At 36.5% G+C, this 18,625-nt stretch overlaps 2 protein-coding genes across 2 annotated transcripts; both read left to right on the top strand.

Moving 5' to 3' along the window:
* Nucleotides 1-325: 325 nt before the first annotated feature.
* Nucleotides 326-2,833, top strand: LOC105950154 (signal recognition particle 9 kDa protein). The gene is made up of 4 exons (XM_012973473.2): nucleotides 326-527; nucleotides 636-704; nucleotides 2,214-2,307; nucleotides 2,529-2,833. The coding sequence occupies exons 1-4, from the start codon at nucleotides 456-458 to the stop codon at nucleotides 2,603-2,605; spliced, it is 312 nt and encodes a 103-aa protein (XP_012828927.2). The 5' UTR covers nucleotides 326-455; the 3' UTR covers nucleotides 2,606-2,833.
* Nucleotides 2,834-9,794: 6,961 nt separating this feature from the next.
* On the top strand, nucleotides 9,795-12,377 carry LOC105950230 (putative WRKY transcription factor 21). The gene is made up of 3 exons (XM_012973576.2): nucleotides 9,795-11,340; nucleotides 11,427-11,552; nucleotides 12,017-12,377. Exons 1-3 carry the CDS (start codon nucleotides 10,526-10,528, stop codon nucleotides 12,159-12,161), a joined length of 1,086 nt encoding a protein of 361 aa, XP_012829030.2. The 5' UTR covers nucleotides 9,795-10,525; the 3' UTR covers nucleotides 12,162-12,377.
* Nucleotides 12,378-18,625: the final 6,248 nt, after the last annotated feature.

Here is an 18,625-nt window from a genome sequence, read left to right on the forward strand (position 1 = left end):
AGTCCGAGCCAAGTTTATGGTAGTTCAAACTCGTTGTAAATTTTTATTGAGTTTTGATTTCAACTTAGTTTGATATGTAACTGAGTCGAGTAACAAATCAATCTAGCTCGAGTAGCTTGATTTTTATTATCTTTAGTCGAACTTCACAACTTATGGAACAAAAGTATGTGTTTAAGTTTGGTTTTTGTTTTGTTAAAGAATCAAACTTAAACTAGTATTTAAATAACGAACTCAATTAGAGTATGTTTGGATGCAAATACATAATAACAAATCCCTTGAACTTATAAACCCTAGGCAGTAGAACGAAACAGAAAACGACGTCGTCTCGCTTCATAAATCATAATAATAGAGTTCACTGCCCCGAAGGCCTGAGTTGCGAAGCCAAATTAAAAACTCCAGCGCCATCGATTTAGCTTCGTTCGTCTTCTCCTCAAAACACACACACACACAGTAGAATGGTATACGTGGCATCATGGGACGATTTTCTAGAAAAATCCCTTCTTTTGTTTCGCTCCCAACCCGATCAAGTAATTTCATCTACTCTATTTTTTTTTTTTTTTTTATTTTTTTTTACACTTGTTTGATTTAATAATTTTGTGTTTACTATTACTTTCGTGCAATTCTGATCGATCCAGACTCGTTACTCGACGAAATACAGGCATTGCGATGGCAAGTTGGTTCTCAAAGTCACTGATGATAAGGAGGTATTTTTCTGTTTTTGCCCAAAAATCTGTTTTTTTTTTCTTTTTTTTTAATTTATTTATTATTGGAACTGTGTTGTAGAATGTATTCTTATCTATAAGGTGTAGTGGTGTGAAAACCTAGGTTTGAATGTGTAGAATTTAGAGAATTCTATTAATTCCGCTACGCCTCGAAACTCTGTTTCTGCAATCATCAAGGAAATTGGTAATGAAAAATAAATTTTCTGAATTTTGTAGATTTTTAATCATTTATATGATGACAAAGAAATTGGTAATGAAATGCTACTCGATGAAAATCTATTTTGTTCTCTTCTCTGAGATTACATTGATTAACTAAGGGCATACCAAATTATTGCATAATTACTTGTGTAAATGTGGACGAAGGATGGATAAGAAAATTAGGAGTTTGATCACTGCAACACGTTTAATGATTCAATTGTATCTCAGAGTTTGATCACTGCAACACTTTGATCTGTAACTTTCCGATAAATGTTCAATTTCAGTACATCGCATTTTCCTCTATTTGGTTAGCTCTATCTATATTTGCTTCTGGTCTTTGAACATAATCAAGTCGACTGTATTATGTTTCATTTGGTATACTACATGTCTTGTGATCAAGAAAAAGCACAATAAAACTCATAATTACGCTTTTTCTCGATTTTTTCAATGACAAAGGGAATGGGTACGTTATACTACTTGTACCGGGAAGGAGGAGTTCCTGCACATTCACACACGAGATTAATTTTCAAATTAACATGAGCTTAAATAAGTTGTTTTAGTAAGAATTAGGGGTCGGGCTAGTGAGTTGTTGACGTATTCTCACCTGACATCTGAATTCTCATTTTTTTGTTCACCCTTAGGTTTCTAAAGAGAAGAACGATATGACGATTATGCTCATAAATTGTGAAAACAGGCTCATCGTCTCAAATTTCTTTCTTTTGTTCATTCATTACATAGAGAGTGTTATTATGTAAACTGTAATAAGCACAAAACATAAAATTTGAGCATTATCTCTCCTTCAATTCAAACCTCTACCTTACAGCCGACTGCTGTACATAAAATCATCGTCTAATTGACCACACAGAGCCAATTTCATGAATATCATTCTTCTTTCGTTCATTTATCTTCAGTTTCGCATTATGTGTCAGCGTACAATTGTATGATTTCTTTGTTTTGCCTGAGGTTATATTGATCGCTCTTGAGTTATCCCGGAAAAAAATACAGTATATATGTACATTGACTTCAAACAACCTTGTCATTGTCAAATGTCAAACAGTTTGATCAGCCGATTTAATTCATATTTGCATCTTTGCATGTTCAAAAAATAAGACTGTTGTAAGGTGCTTAAGCTGTATAAAACGATGTCGATAGTTACAATCGTTATCCGCAAAATATGTTGTGAATAGGATGCTGCAAAATTCGAAGAGGATAATCGATTACCTCAATAACACACTAAACATTAAGTTGCCGACTTTCGTCATTATCTGAAATGGTTTTTCGGTTTCTTATCAGTGTATAAAATTCAAGACAGACCAAGCACAGGATGCTAGAAAGATGGAGAAGCTCAATAACATATTCTTTACCCTGATGGCTAACGGACCTCAAGGTATCGTTTTTCACCGATGTTTAAATATTCTCGACACTCATTTACCACTTGTACACAATGTAAATTATCCATTTGTGCACTTGTTTTGTCTGGAGAAGCGCTCGATGGAGGAGAAAATAGGGGAAATCGAGATGGGTTTTTTTTTCATTTTTAATTTCCAGCGTCAAATATTTGTGCTTACCGTTCTTATAAGGTCTTCTGTATAAAATTATTTTGTGCAGCGGATATATCTGAAGTCAGGTGTAAAAGAACAAATAGAGGCACAGCCAGCCAAGAAAGAAGAGGAAGGAAACAATAATACTTGATTAATAGTTTTTCAAAGAAACACATTGTTTGGGAAAATGGAAATAATACGACAAAACATTTTTCCCGATCCTGTTCGTTTTTTCTTGCAAAGGAATTTTTGCTCGATAATTTGACTTTCTTTTATCTAGTTAAATTATGTTGTGGTGTGTGTGTGTGTATATATAATTTCTCACTGAGAAACTAAAGGTGATTTTAAAGAGTTCAAATCTTGTTTTCTCCACTTTCCTTGTTTATTTTTTCTTCTTCCCACTGTGTGTGTGTGTGTGTGTTTTTTTTTATAAGATTCTAAAAACAATTTGATTAGTTAAGTTCAAGTGAAATGTGATGATTTATTCAATTTAATTTTTTGGTGTCTTTCTTGATTCTAATGTCCTAAGTAAGAACAAATGTCCAAATTCCAATTTAATTATTAGACTATTCTTTGGTCTGGTGATGATTTTCTGTTACTTAGTAATTTCTGATACTTTTCTTTAAAAGAATGATTTCGGATAATTAATGTTCAAAGAGATGTGTGAAATTGTCTTTTATGTTCAAAAACATTTTTTGCATACGCCTGAAAATTTCCAGCACAATGTCTGAAATACTGATCTTTCTGCATCATCAAACAAATAATTGCTAGGACAAACAGAGCAATAACTAAACTGAAAAAAGTATCTCTTCTCACTTCAATATAAACTCTGGTCCTGAAATATTATTATGCATAATCAGTTCTTGGCATTAATATATATATAACTATATAAATATCCATGTGTATCTAATATATATACATTTATATATTTTATATATATATATATATATATAAAGCACAAATGTCTTTATAGGATCCCAAGGGAGCAGATTTGGCTTTATATGCTTTTTAGCATGCAAAAAGTAAAGTGCTACCTCGAATCCATCTTAAATTCTTACCCTTTTCCCTCCTCTCAATAACTAAAGTTCTATTTCAAAGAAAAACTTAGCCGTTGGAATTACCTATTTTATCCACACACACAAAAAATAAAAAAAATAAAAACAATCCCTTTTCGGGCGCAGCCCTCGAACCCCCAGAAATTTAAGTCCGTAACATACATATCCTAAACTGCCGACTCTTGAAACAATCGTTGATGTGATTAATTTTTTTATGTTATTGTTTTGTGTACATTCGCCTCGCTCAGTTATAGAATCCTGGCTTCATCACTGATTGTGACGATGGTGATATATAATGAGACAAAATTAAAGATTTACGGTTGAGGTTTTCTCCACTAAAAGTATATTTGAGTCTGAGCAAATGATCTTGTCATCTTTTTCTCTAGAATTTTTTTTTTTTAAGTAAATCGTGTCACCTAATAACTTGTTAATTTATCTGAGTGTGGAAGATGAAGTAATCAAGCCAATAACATAGTAAAGTAATAATTAGCATTACTGATAACTGATAAGTATTAGGCCATTAATTAATTAGTTTAGTAATAGCACACTTATCTTTTTGTTTTAATGTTTTCCACTAAGTGTGTGTGCAGTGATAATTTGGATATTATGGTGTCTTCTATGGTACAGCTGGCCACCATGACTTTTTTGTTTACCAAACCACTAATTCATTCCACATTTTCCATGTTTCTTTAAGGATAAGCATTAGGTTTGTTAATATGTAGTTTTATATTATTTTCCTTCATGGCTGCAGAAATAATTAAGTGGAGAATTAGGGTCTAAATTAATGAAGGATATTATTTTCCTTCATGGACTTGGGTAAGTTAAACGGTCCTGGATCGAGTAATGGTTTTTTTATAGAATTCGGACCAAAATATGTAACAATAAACAACATCTTATAGTGAACTATTGGAGATATTTATATTAAATAATACATTTCAATAACAGTTTAAGCTTTTGGTTGAGGTGGTCATTCAATATGGTATATCTTCCAGTCAGACAAAATGAAAGGTCCTGAATTTGAATCCCACCGCCACCGATTCCAACAATTCTAGTGCAATGCTTCAAACATAATTTGTCTGCCGTGCGTATTGGAGTTATTAATATTAAATGATACATTTCACTAACAACTTAAACTTTTAGTTAAAGTGGCCGGTCATTCAACACGATAAGCGATACTAACAACTTAAGTTTTTGGACGTTCACTCAACACCAACCTATGTAACGATTTTCATTTTTTCGCAATTTCAATTTTTAACTATTTTACTCTAATCTTTATACCTTTTTGTTTTTATTATTAGATATACTTGCAAGTACAAGTTACAATATTGCATTTGAAATTGATGAAAATTTATTAATATTGTAAGCCAAGTGGAATGATGAAGGTGCATGCGTGCGTGAGAGGTACATCTTGGTGTTGGGTGAGGTCAACGCTAATCCTGACTGTGGGGTCCACATAATGCTATCATACGTACCCCCGGCGCACGATAAGCACCATCCCGGCCCCACTCCGTTTTGTGCAACGGCTAACATGTATTACACACTCACTGTTATCAACAAAAGTATATTGGGCTCTGGTTAACGGGGTCCGTTTCTTGGCCAACGTTTTGATAAGGTGCGCCGCTCTTGGGTCAATGAATATTGATTAAATATTAAATTGCTACGTAATTAAGTGTTCGGGAGTAAGAATTATTGAAGATAGTTAATCGATTATCTAAAATATATTTATACGAAAGGCGTTCTTAGATAAAACGGAACCCCTAAGCATAGTAGGGAGAAATACATTCATATTTTCACCATTTAAGATAAATTCATGCTACTTTTCCATCCTAGATTTACCTTTTCACTATTTTTTTTCCCATTACGCATCCATTTCGTCTTTTTTTTTTTTTTTTTTTGTTATTTTTCGTTTTTTGTTATTTACTTTTTTTTTTATTCTAATTTTTTTCTTAAAAAAAATTAAATTTATATTTTCTTCATTTTTTTTAAACTTTTTTTCCATGTGTGGTATATTAAGCGACTATAATATTAATCAACTAAAGTGTAGTTAATTAATGAAATCGACTACTAAAATAGTAGTTGATGAATATAACCAACTTCAAAATTGACAAAAACAATCTGTAATACAGTGACATTCAACACAATTCAGTAATAAAAAAATAGCGAAAACATCTACTTAAAAAATAACATAGTTTAACCAACTACTAAATCACATTAATCAACTACTAAATATATTATAGAAATCAACTATAAATTAAATTATAGTAATCAAATATTAAATTATGGTAATCAACTACTAAACTAGAAGAAAATGTAAAACACATTATTCTAGAAAATTTCAGCAACAATATGAATCAAAGACCTACGAAATAAACATGCATGCAATTGTTGTCTTTCCATGTAAACTCTTTGCGACATAGATGTTAATATATAACACTCGGTCTTCTTAAGCCGCCCGTTAAGCAACTTAAGTCCGATGCCTTTTAAGTTTCGTTTCTCCCAAACGATTACTCTAAAAAAAATAACGATTACATATTCACCACGAGTACAACGTTCTTGTCAATACGAGTGCCATCCACAAGTTTTCAATTTCAAAAATCAGAAACTTCCAAGTTCCAATACTGTAAACTTTCTAAATCAGAATTTTTTCCAAATTTAGAAAGTTCACTCATTTCTCCGGTCTTTCTTCATTCTAATCCGTAATTAACAGTTACGAAACTTGGATTCAATCTAACTATCATAATGACACGAACCACGCCAACATCGTGACGAGACCCGGTATCAATACTTCGGATTTCAAATCCTGGACCGTCCAAAGAAGGGATCAAAGGGTAGAACCGCGACCCGTTGCCTATAAAGAGGCAAGAACCTTGGTATGCGAAGACGCCACAATCGATTGCAAAAGATCGATTGATAAGTCGGGGTGAACAAACGGAATCCACCGAAATGTTCGAACAATTCTTAAAGAACCAAAGAGAATAAACTCCATTTAATCATTAAAATTCGTCCATTAAAATAAGCCAAATTGGCAGCTTATTTATAAGATCTAAACCGACTCATTTTTCACAAAGAAAATGACTATTACCTAAACTATAATAAGGAAACTAATAAATAAGAAAATCCTAACCACAAAGAACTCTAATATGATAAAAATATATTAAATCCTAATATTAAAACGTAATATAATAAAATACAAACTCCAAACATCAAGTCGACCATACGAACACTCTTCATAACTCGAGTAGACACTTGACTGTGCACGTGTGTTGACTTCAAGCTCGATTTCTGACCTTTTTCACACCGAATCTCTCTCGGATCAAAACACCAAAGTTTTAGATCTTTAAGTTGGCTTTCCGTAGCAATTAGAATCACCTTAATTGGACTTCGGATAAGAGAGTTATTACCCGAATGGTAAGACTGCCAGAAATAAGCGAGAATCTCGGATGCATGGAATTGGATTAGTCAAACAAATTCCCTCTTTCTTTTCTTCAGTTCCAAACCATCGGTTCTTCAATCAACTCCCTTGTACTGATTCTTATCATTATGAACACGAACAACTTCATTAAACTCACATGCTGTCTCTTCTTCCAATTCTTTGTGTTGGAGCTAGTTAGGATCATATCACATAAGATTAACAACTTAATTCAATACTAGCTCGTCTTATTAAGAGCTTCTCGTCCCAAGCAGTATGACCCTCAATGGTTAGGTGTAAACCAGTTGACGACGCTCAAGTCTTTGTGATTCGAACAACACATTGTTCATAGGCAAACTCTTCCCTAGAGTCCCGGTTAAGGTAAGACTCTTCTTAGATCAATCACATATCTAATCGTTGAATACCCATTGAATCAAGATTGGTGCCTAGCAACAACGTATCATGATTCCCTAAATACAAATGAAGTGTCTGCAAGAACCATGTGATATAGCTCGTGTACAATATGATTTCATCAATGGCATGTCCTGATGAAATAAGAGGCATTGGTTGACCAAGACCTCTTATTAGTTTGATAATTGTGTGAACGTTCTAAGTTATATAATTCTGCCGTGTGTGATTCAAAGGAACCCTTATCTATAATCACCCCATTATCTATTCTGGATAGAAAATCATGGATTACAAACTGATAGAATACACATTACATCCGATGAATTATTATTGTGCGAATCCCCTACTAAAATGCACAAACTTTACAGTAGCTAGATTTTAGACTGTACGGAAATTGGCCATTGGAGCAGTCTTCGAGGAGACTCAGAGATAATTCACGATATAGCTAGTCATCTAATGAACTCACGGTGATGTCTGGGTTTAAGTATTAATGGTATACAATTATACCATATATATAAACCTCTACTGGATAAGTGAAAACCGCTTAGAAATTTCTAAGGCGAGGAAATTCAGTGAACTCATCTATATAAGCACCCACTTATGTATGTCGATGGCACAATACCGCCGATGACATGCGGTACACATACACTAAGTGCTAGTATCAAAAGGGAAAACAAGTATCATCATTGTTGGTGTAATCCTTCGATTATGCACTGGTTTTACAGTTACATTACTTATATTTATAAATTATCTCACGATTCTACTAGACCAATCCAAAATAGACAATAAATATAAGGACTATATCTATGCGCATGCATTGAATAATATATATAAAATGTCAAAAGATGAATTTCATTAATACAAAATAGATTGTTTCAGACAACTATAGAAAAAACCACAACCTCAAGTTGGTTTGCCGATCACTACTTTAACACTTATATCATGTGCAAGAGCATATGGCATTTCTAGCAAGAGCATACATAGATAGTAAGATAACGAATGGTTAAACAATTAAGATATATTTTTTTAGTCATTTTATTAGTTTATTTATCACACATATGAACATTTAGTAGTTTTTCTTAACAGGTATGCACTAGTTTAAAATTTGTTTCATTATAATCCTGTGGTGTATAATTTTGTTAAATTTAACGGAATATTTTATCTAATGGATTGAATATTCCATTCTAATAATTATTTTTAATAAACCGTACACAATATATAAACAATAGAAAAATATTTACAATCGAATTAGTTCTTTAAATATTAACATAAAATCAAAAAAAAAATTAAATGAATGTTTTTATATTAATATAAATCAATATGTTGTATAATTAATTTGAAGTTATATTAATATAAATGATTATTTTTTATGAGTTATATTTTTCTGGGTTGCAAATATTATTTTTAAATTATAAAGTTAATTATTTATTCACAATGTTTCAAAAATAATTAACGAATGGAATATTTCGTTCAACCTTAAGGATATTCCGTTAAAATTAACAATTTATACACCAATTGATTATAATGAGATGCATTATAGAGATGAAGGACAAAATTGAGACAAGAATGACTAAAATGGACTAAGTATCAAAATGATAGATCATTAGTGAGATTTGGCCTTAAATGAATCTATGTTAATATTTTAAAAAATCATCAATTAAACTGCATATGCACGGTGTAGATTCTGGTTATAATGGGCACGTTACGATCACCTCCTGAGATAAGATCAAATTACGACCATCCTTCTAAACTATATATTGTCTTAAAAAAAAAATCATCTTTCAGTAGATAAACTTGACACTGTATAAATCGATCTGTAAGAAAATATATAGTTACGGACACGGTGGATAATTATAATTATGCAATCATGAATGATTTTTTCATATATTCAATTTATCTTGTGAGAGTGACCGTAATTTGCCCTATAAATGAAGGTCCGGGAACTTTTTACTATTTTATTGAGGTCCACTTCGTTTAATTTTTTAAGTGGAAATCAAGAATTGTGTCAATTGGGCTGGAGCTCGATTTTATATTTTGTGCCCATTTTGTAGATCCTAAGTTAATTTTTTTTTAAACAGCAAATTTAATTAAATAAATTCATTTTGTAGTCATTTTTGTACATTTTCAGGTCGAATTGATAATCAACTCCATATATTTCCTGAAAAAAAAACAGGAAAAAAAAATAAATAAAAAATCAATACTTGAGTTGGATGCTGCAACTGTTGGTCCATAAGATAAAAAAATTACAAAAATAACACGTAGAGAGAGATGCTCTTGAAAGCAAAAGGACAAGACATAAGTCTTGCATTGGAAGAAGCAAAAGCATCGCTCTAATACAAATCCCCTGTCTTAAAAATATTAATAATTACTCCACTATTATTATTTAGTAAAAATAAAATCAAAAATAAAAAAAAAGTAAAAAAGGAATACAAAGTCCAAAGTGGACCCCACCTTGAAATCTGCGACAGAGACGGCAGTTTCACTTCTGAGCTTCCCTTGTGCGCAGGTTTTTTTAATTAATGCCAAATGCCTCTCTCTCTCTCTAACTCTCTCTCTCTCTAGAATAGAATACAATATATTTATCATTCCGAGTATAATATTCGTTGTAATAATTTGTAGCAGAGTTATTAATTAATTAATTTAAAAAAAAAAAAAGGGATTTCTTCTGGGGTTTGTGTCAATTTTCCCTGGCAAAAGGAAAAAGAAAAAGAAAAAAAGCAAAGCAAAGTCTTCTCTTTCACACCTTTCAATCCCAAATTTTTCTCTTCCCCTATGGAGATTTAAAGAATCTAGGGTTTTTAATTTTTTCTCAGCCATTTTTTCCTCCTAAAGTCCAACTAAAGTTCCGTTCTTGATTTCTTTTCTTCCTCACCTTTCACTCTTTTTTCGCTCCTTGGATTTTCTCCTCTCTCTCTCTCTCTCTCATCTTTTTTTTTTTTTTTTGAGGGTTCTTGATTAATTTTCACAACCCCCTTATGCTGCAGAAATGAATCTCTTCTTTGATTGCTTTAAAGAAGCCCTAATTTGTCTGCTGCCATAAATGGAGCTTCTGATTATCTGGGTTTTCAGTTTTTGCCTCTTTGGATAACATATGGATTTTGCCCCTTTTTAATTTGGGAATTAGGGTTTTTTTTTCTTCTTCTTTCTATCCTTGTTTCTTGATTTCTTTCTGTGTAGAGAGAGAGAGAATCAATGGAGGAGATTGAAAAGGCAAATATTTCAGCTGTGGAGAGTTGCCACAGAGTAATTAACATCTTATCCAAACACCATCAAGATCAAAACCAAACCAGGAATTTAGCAGAGCAAACAAGTGATGCAGTCCACAAATTCAAGAAAGTTGTCTCTCTCCTCACTTCTTCTTCTCCCAATTGCGGCCATGCTAGAGTGAGAAAGTCCAAGAAATTCCAAACCCCTTTCCCTCAAAACATCTTTCTTGAAAACCCAATCTTCACCACCACAACAGAAAACAACCACCACCACCACCACCAACAAAACCCCCTCCACCACCTCCTCCAAATCAGCCAAGAAAATGCACCACCCCCCACCACCGCCAACACCGGAAAAAACCCTTCTCTTGAATTGAGCTCCCATGGCAAAAACCTCCAACTTGCCATACAAACACCATTACCAAACTCCCACTTTCTCCACCACCACCACCACCAACAACACCACCAACAACAGCAGCAGAGATTCCAACTGCAGCAGCAGCAGCAGCAGCAGTTGAAGCAGCAGGCTGAGCTCATGTATCGGCGGAGCAACAGCGGCATCAGCCTCAATTTCGACAGCTCCACTTGCACCCCAACAATGTCGTCCACTAGGTCGTTTATCTCTTCGTTGAGCATGGACGGCACCGTTGCCAATCTGGATGGAAGTTCGTTCCGTTTGATCGGGGCAGCTCGGTCAGCCGATCAGAGCTCGTACCATAACAAGAGACGGTGCAACGGAAGGGGAGAAGATGGTAGCGTCAAATGTGGCGGCAGTGCTCGATGTCATTGCTCGAAGAAGAGGTAGTTCTTGTTTACGGTCGGTCGCCTCAATTCTCCGGGTTTTTTTTTTCAGTTTTTAATATTCGATTGTTTTTTCGGGAATGTAGGAAGCACCGGGTGAAAAGGTCTATCAAAGTACCTGCTATAAGTAACAAATTAGCGGATATACCGCCCGACGAATACTCGTGGAGGAAATATGGTCAGAAACCAATCAAAGGCTCTCCTCACCCAAGGTATTGCTTTAGTTCACTCTCTCCATTTACTGCTTCGTTTACGACTTCCAACTGATTGCCGGTAATCGTTTATATTATAGAATGTGTTTGTAAATTCATTTAAAGCTGTTTTTTCCCCGATCAAGTTATGTTAATTTTGTTCTGCTTACGTCCTGTCCGAATTCGGTGCACGGTTTCTTGGTTGTGCTGTTTGGGAACTCACTCTGTTTTTATATTCAACTCTTTGTCGTCGAGTGCATGCAGAATTAAATACATTTTGCGTAAGATTGTTGTGTCGAGTATTTGTTCGATAAGTGATTGGCAACAAATCTTACCATTTTTTATTCGGGCTATTGAGTTTAATGCTATCTCGAATGAGGTAGTTTTTACCTATAATCAGTAATTACTCCATTTTGATATGTATGTTACCTTCAATACATTTTGATTAATCCGATGATAATTTTATTTTTCGTTATCGGGTGCAGGGGATATTATAAGTGTAGTAGCTTGAGAGGGTGTCCGGCAAGGAAACACGTGGAAAGATGCTTGGAAGAACCTTCGATGCTAATTGTCACTTACGAAGGCGAACACAACCACCCCAAGTTGCCTTCCGAATCGGCCAATACGTGAATAGTATTCTCATCTCAAGTCCTTTTGCACCTAATTTCTCGGACACATCTATTTTGGGAATCGGCTTGATTGATTGCTCGTGTACATAAGTTTCCCATGGGGGTGGGGGTGGGGGGGCAAGATTTGTGGGGGGGGTGATTACATGTTGTAAGAAGAGAAATTCGATTAATCTTAAGTGACTTTTGCTCTTTTTGAGAAAATTGGAAGCTTTCTGCATGTTTGTTGTTTTTTCTTGAGCATTTACTTTTGGTGCTGCATTTAGTATTGAATTGTGGAAGAAAGTTTTTAGTGAGAGAAAAGAAAAGTTCATGAAGGAATCTTAGTATGTTGCATTTAATGTGTAGTAAGTTCTTTGCATTTATGTGGATTATATAAGTGAGATATGCTATTCTGAGATGCCCATGATTGTTTTGAAAGGTTCTTTAAAGGCATCGATCGAGGATCCTCGTTTGGTGGCCGAAATAAAATTAGATAAAAAATTTATACCCTCGGGTTGTTGAGCTGAGTATCAAGAAAATCAATAAATGTGAATGAATTTAAACTATTATAGCAAAAAACATATCGTTTAGATTTATGATTAAGTTTCGAATCACGATCGTGTATATAAGATTCGAGTGAAGGTTAAATATCATAATTTGTGAACCGTCGATTCGATCCGACTTATGTAGGGTTTAGCCATAATGGTCACAAAATGACAAATTTAGAGTTATGATTAAGTTTCTTCTTTTAACATATTAAGACATTATCATTTTAGGCAAGTAGGGTAAGCTCACAAGCACTAAAGTAAAAGGATTCATGACTTTTGTGTTTCCTCATTTTTTTTTTATTATTTGTTCTTTTCATTTTCAAATAATTTTTTTTTTTTTTTTTTTTTGTCAATCACGAATCTTTCTCACTAATTACTCTTTCTTTCGTGTTATGGGCACTATTTACTCTTTCGGTTTGATGTTTTTTCGTACTTCAGTTGACAAAGCTCGCAGATATCTGTCACACGAAATATGTGCGAAATTCAAATTCATTTATTTGATTTAACGGCATCAAACAAATTCATATAATTATGTGTAATTGAGCCGAATTTGTGAAATATAGATTATAAAGTTTTTTCTTTAACATAAAAGGAAACGATCGTTCCATTACGATTTCAAAACAACCGACAAAGTGCAGAGATTCAAAGTACAACGACCAAAAGTACACAAATGATCGTTCAACAAGAGTTTATGCAAGAACATATGTGCAGTATCAAAATACAAAACATTGTCAAAATTAATAGATGCAACCTTGTTTGCAAGACTATCTGCCACATCGTTTATCTCTGGCCTTCCTGCCAGAGTTAAAGATGAACTTGGTGAAATTCCTTCAGCAACTCCAATTTTATTTTCATAACTTCTAGGTCACTTTGATTTTAATGGAAGATCGGTTACATGGCAGTTGTTGCGCTCCCTTCAATCCCAGAGCTATTTACGTTGGCTAGTGGGCGGAGATTTTAATGAGATTCTCGACAACTCAGAAAAGCAAGGTGGGGCCGTGAGGCAGCCAGGCCGAGTTGCAGCTTTCAGGGAAACACTAGACGAGTGCGGACTCACGGATTTGGGCTTTAATGGAGTGCCGTTTACGTGGACTAACCGGCGAGAGGAACCAGACACCGTGAGATGCCGACTCGATAGAGTGTGTGCCACAAATGGTTGGATGAACCTATTTCCGAATGCTTTAGTTCATCACTTGAAATTCGCGAGGTCGGACCATATTCCTCTCTTCCTTAATACTCTTCGGGAGGCGCCGGCAACAAGTGGCTCACGTGGTAGACCATTCCGCTTCGAGGCGATGTGGACGAGGAGAGAGGACTGTGAGGACATTATTAAGCAACATTGGTCGAGGCAACAATCAACGAACCCCTACGATGCCATCATCAATAACTCAGATGGCTGTAGGGCAGCTTTACGCCGTTGGAGTAGAACTGTGGTTCACCAACCTAAGAAACGAATAGACGAAATACACAGGTCATTGAGCGAGTTAGGTGCTGCCACCCAATCGGCAGAAGTGATCCATCGACAACAAGAGCTCCGGGTGGAGCTTGAAAGGACGTACGGAGATCTTGAGTGCTATTGGAAGCAAAGAAGTCGAGTTCAATGGATCCGGGAAGGGGACCGAAATACCTCCTTCTTCCATAACCAAGCAACGAAGCGCAAACGGAAGAATTGGGTGCATAAGATCAAAGATGCCGACGGTATTTGGCGGGAGGATAAGGTGGATATTGAGCAGGTCATTACAAATTACTTTCAAGGGCTATTCACGTCAACAAATCCGTACGAGAGAGTGATGGGGGAAGTGCTGGAACATATTGAGCCACGAATCACCGGTGCTGCTTCTCATCTGCTTTCCCTTCCTTTCACTGCTGATGAGGTAACCCGAGCAATCTCCCAAATGTCTCCCTCTAAATCCCCTGGCCCGGATGGTTTTCCGGTATTGTTATACACGAAATATTGGCACATTATTGGCACTAGCGTTCTTGATTGTGTTCTTACTTTTTTAAATACTCGCACCCTACCTGCTATGCTCAACCATACTTTCATTGTTTTGATTCCTAAAGCTAATAATCCAGAAAAGATGACAGAATATAGGCCTATAAGCCTGTGTAATGTCATCTATAAACTTGGATCTAAAACCATTTCGAATCGAATAAAACAGGTGTTGAGCAGTATTATCTCTCCAACCCAGTCAGCCTTTGTGCCTCATCGTTTAATTACCGATAATGTCCTGGTTGCATTCGAAATCAACCATTTTATTAAAACTAACTCTAGCACTCGGTCTAAGTTTATGGCATTAAAATTGGATATCAGTAAAGCTTACGATCGAATTGAGTGGTGTTTTTTACGGCGCATTTTGATAAAATTTGGTTTTCCTACTTCTTTAGTTGAACAGATTATGCTGTGCGTCACATCTGTCTCTTATTCTTTTTTATTCAATGGAACACAGTGTGGCTCGCTATTTCCCTCCCGAGGCCTCCGTCAAGGCGACCCCCTATCTCCGTATCTTTTCATTTTATGTACGGAGGCTCTCATAGCGATGCTCAAAACAGAAACCGATAGCGGACGGCTGACTGGCATCAAGGTGGCACCCTCAGTGCCAGTGGTTTCGAGCTTATGTTTTGCCGACGACACTCTTATCTTCTGCCAAGCTACGAAGGCAAACGCACGGATTATACAACATCTACTTGCTCAATTCGAACGAGCATCGGGTCAGGTGGTAAACTCAGAGAAATCTACTATGGTCTTCTGCCCTTCTACCTCTGAAACAGAGAAGGGGACCATCCACACCATATTAGGCTTCAAGGTCGTCGAAGCCCATGATAGGTATCTTGGTCTTCCAGCTACGCTCGGCCGAACACGGAGAGAGGTCTTCTCCTTTCTCCGGGATCGGTGTTGGGCCCGAATCCAGGGGTGGAACTCAAGCAAATTATCAAAGGCCGGTAAGGAAACACTAATTAAGGCGGTCTTGCAAGCTATCCATTCCTATGTGATGTCTTGCTTCATATTACCTCAAAATCTGCTAGATGAGATCGAAGCCCTTATACGACGGTTCTGGTGGGGAGCGAGAACGGGCAGATATATGGCTTGGATGTCGTGGAGTAATTTATGCAAACCAAAAAATGAGGGAGGTATGGGATTTAGGAACCTCAAGTGCTTCAATCTGGCTCTTCTAGCTAAACAAGCATGGAGGGTTGTCACGAAACCGGACATGCTACTTTCCCGTATTTTGAGAGCCCGCTATTTTTCCAATGGAGATTTCTGGAACGCAACTGTTGGTAATCGGGCGTCGGCAAGGTGGAGAAGCATCATCACAGCCCGTGCTCACCTCAACAAAGGAACTCGGGTCAGAATAGGAGATGGTAAACTAACTTCAATATGGAGCGATCCGTGGCTAGTCGGAGAGGGCAGTCTAAAAATCGTTTCACCAAGGCCAATACACTCTGTTTTTCCAAACACAGTAGCCGATCTCATTGATCAACAAACTGGAGAATGGAACCTACAGGTTATTAACTCATTTTTTTGGCCCGTTGATCGGCACCGTATTTTAATGGTTCCGATTGGAGGAGTTTCTACCAAAGACAAACTCGTGTGGTCTCTCTCGTCAACCGGATTGTTCACGGTGCGATCTTGTTACCATGCGATTATGGAATCGAGCCGTAACTCACCTAATGGAACCTCGAGCGGTGTACCAGCCCACAATTGGAAACATATCTGGCATTTTGACATCCCACCGAAAATCAAGATTTTCTTGTGGCGCGCTTGCTCTAACTCTCTTCCGACAAACTTGGAACTTTATCGACGGAAAATCTCCACATCTCCCTTTTGCCAAAATTGTGGCAGTAAAATTGAATCTATTCTTCATGTCGTGGCGGGATGCATGGGTGTGAATCACATGTGGGAGAGTGCACCTTTTCACGTTATGCCTATAGCCGAGAATTTGTCGTTTTGGAATTGGCTTGATATTCTCAAGCGGGAACTGGATCCGGACAAACTGCACCTCGCCATCATCGTTTGTTGGAAATTGTGGGAACGTAGAAATAAAATTATTCACCAAGAAGATTTCATTAATCTGGAGGACATGGTTGGGTGGTGCGCAGCGTATCTCCGGACATATGACGACGCCCAATTACAGCATATCAATGTTCGGCGGCCGGAATTCTCGCAAACATGGACACCGCCGCCTATTGGAGTTCTTAAACTTAATGTAGACGCGGCTTTCCCACCAAACTCAGAATTTCACCGCGTCTCCTTGATTGCTCGAAACGCAACAGGAACATGTGTATGGTGGCAAGTCCGACGAGTATTGGGCATGGTGAGCCCATCTGAAGGTGAGGCACATGCCATTCTTCAAGCTCTACGCACAGCTAAATTTCGGCAATGGAATGCTATCACGGTGGAAAGTGATTGTCTTCCAGTGATAGAAGCTCTCCAAAAACGGGAACCTAGTTTGCAGTCATATGGGGCGATCGTAGAGGAATGTTTTTCTTATTTGAGTTGTTTTTCGTTTTGCACCTTCTCGTTTGTAAAGAGACAAGGCAATAGCCTCGCTCATTATCTAGCTTCGTCACCATCTTTGGACTCCATGGAAGGAATTAGCCTTCCCACTATTTTGGCCGATAGTGCCTAATAATATCTTCGTTTTCTCTCAAAAAAGGTCACTTTGATTTCATGGAATATTGATTTAGTTATAATCGGATTGTTGATTTGCCTTGGTTATTTGCCTTACTCGTGAACATTTAATTTGAACTTAATTCACGTAAAATTGATTGATTGAGTTTATTTAGACGCTGACAGTGGTAAATCCAGAAAACTAGTACATGGTGGACTTAAATTTTCAGGGGTTCGGGGCAAGCACCCCTGAAAAAAAATTGGATCTTTTTTTTGGACAAATTAAGAAGAATTTTTTTTTAGTATTTTCTGGGAATAATTTGAATTTCAAATGGAATAAATAATAAAAATTGGATGCACTAAATAATAATATATGTAGAATATAATAAAAAAACGGAAATGCTATTTGCGGTCACAAAATTGCTATTCGCGGTTTCTAACAAAACCCCCCAAAACTTTTAAAAATATCAAAAAAAAACCCCCAAAACTGCAAATAGCAAAAAAAAAAAAAATTCGAAAATTCGAAATCAAGCTTGAAGAAGGGTTGGGCTTCGATTTTTTGATGTAATTTCGACTCTTTTATGTGCAATATGCATTGGGTAGGTCGATTACGGAACCAATTTCATGTTAAAAAGCCCTACAAATCGATTTGTAGGCCTTTTTTTTTCGCAAAAATGTTCGAACGCCCAAGACGTGTCCGGGCGTTCGTACACACTTTGGGCGCCCATCTTGGGCGTTCGAACATTAAAAAAAAAAAAAAAAAAAAATTTGCACTGGACGCCCAACTCGGGCGCCAAAATGCAGCTTGCACGCCCAACTTGGGCGTGCACTGCATGAATGGGCGCCCAAGTTGGGCTTTTACGCGTTTTGGGGGGGGGGGGGGGGGGGGGGTTTGGATTTGTCTTAAATCGCGATCTTTTGGCTCAACTTTATCCAAGTTTTGCCGAGGGAGCAACCCCATTTTTCACCTTGAATTGGTCAAAATATGCGGAATTTCTTACTTTTCGTGGAGGATTAGATCCAGTAACCGGGGGTCTATGGTTGACCGATATTGCACACCATCATTTAGCTATTGCTGTTCTGTTCCTGATAGCGGGTTACATGTATAGGACCAACTGGGGCATTGGTCATGGCCTAAAAGATATTTTAGAAGTCTTTTTCTCCAACTAGAATATAGTTGAGGTTTTTTTGGAAAGTTTTGGGGTTTTAGTGAAATAAAGTGTTTTTGTGGGGGATTTTGTTAGAAACCGCAAATAGCAATTTTCAAACCGCAAAAAGCAATTCCCTAAAAAAAATTCTAATTTGTGGGGTGGGTTGAGTCAACCCTGG

The sequence above is a fragment of the Erythranthe guttata genome, chromosome 14 (assembly GCF_056151865.1).
Source record: "Erythranthe guttata isolate IM_541 chromosome 14, IM_541, whole genome shotgun sequence".
NCBI lineage: Eukaryota > Viridiplantae > Streptophyta > Magnoliopsida > Lamiales > Phrymaceae > Erythranthe > Erythranthe guttata.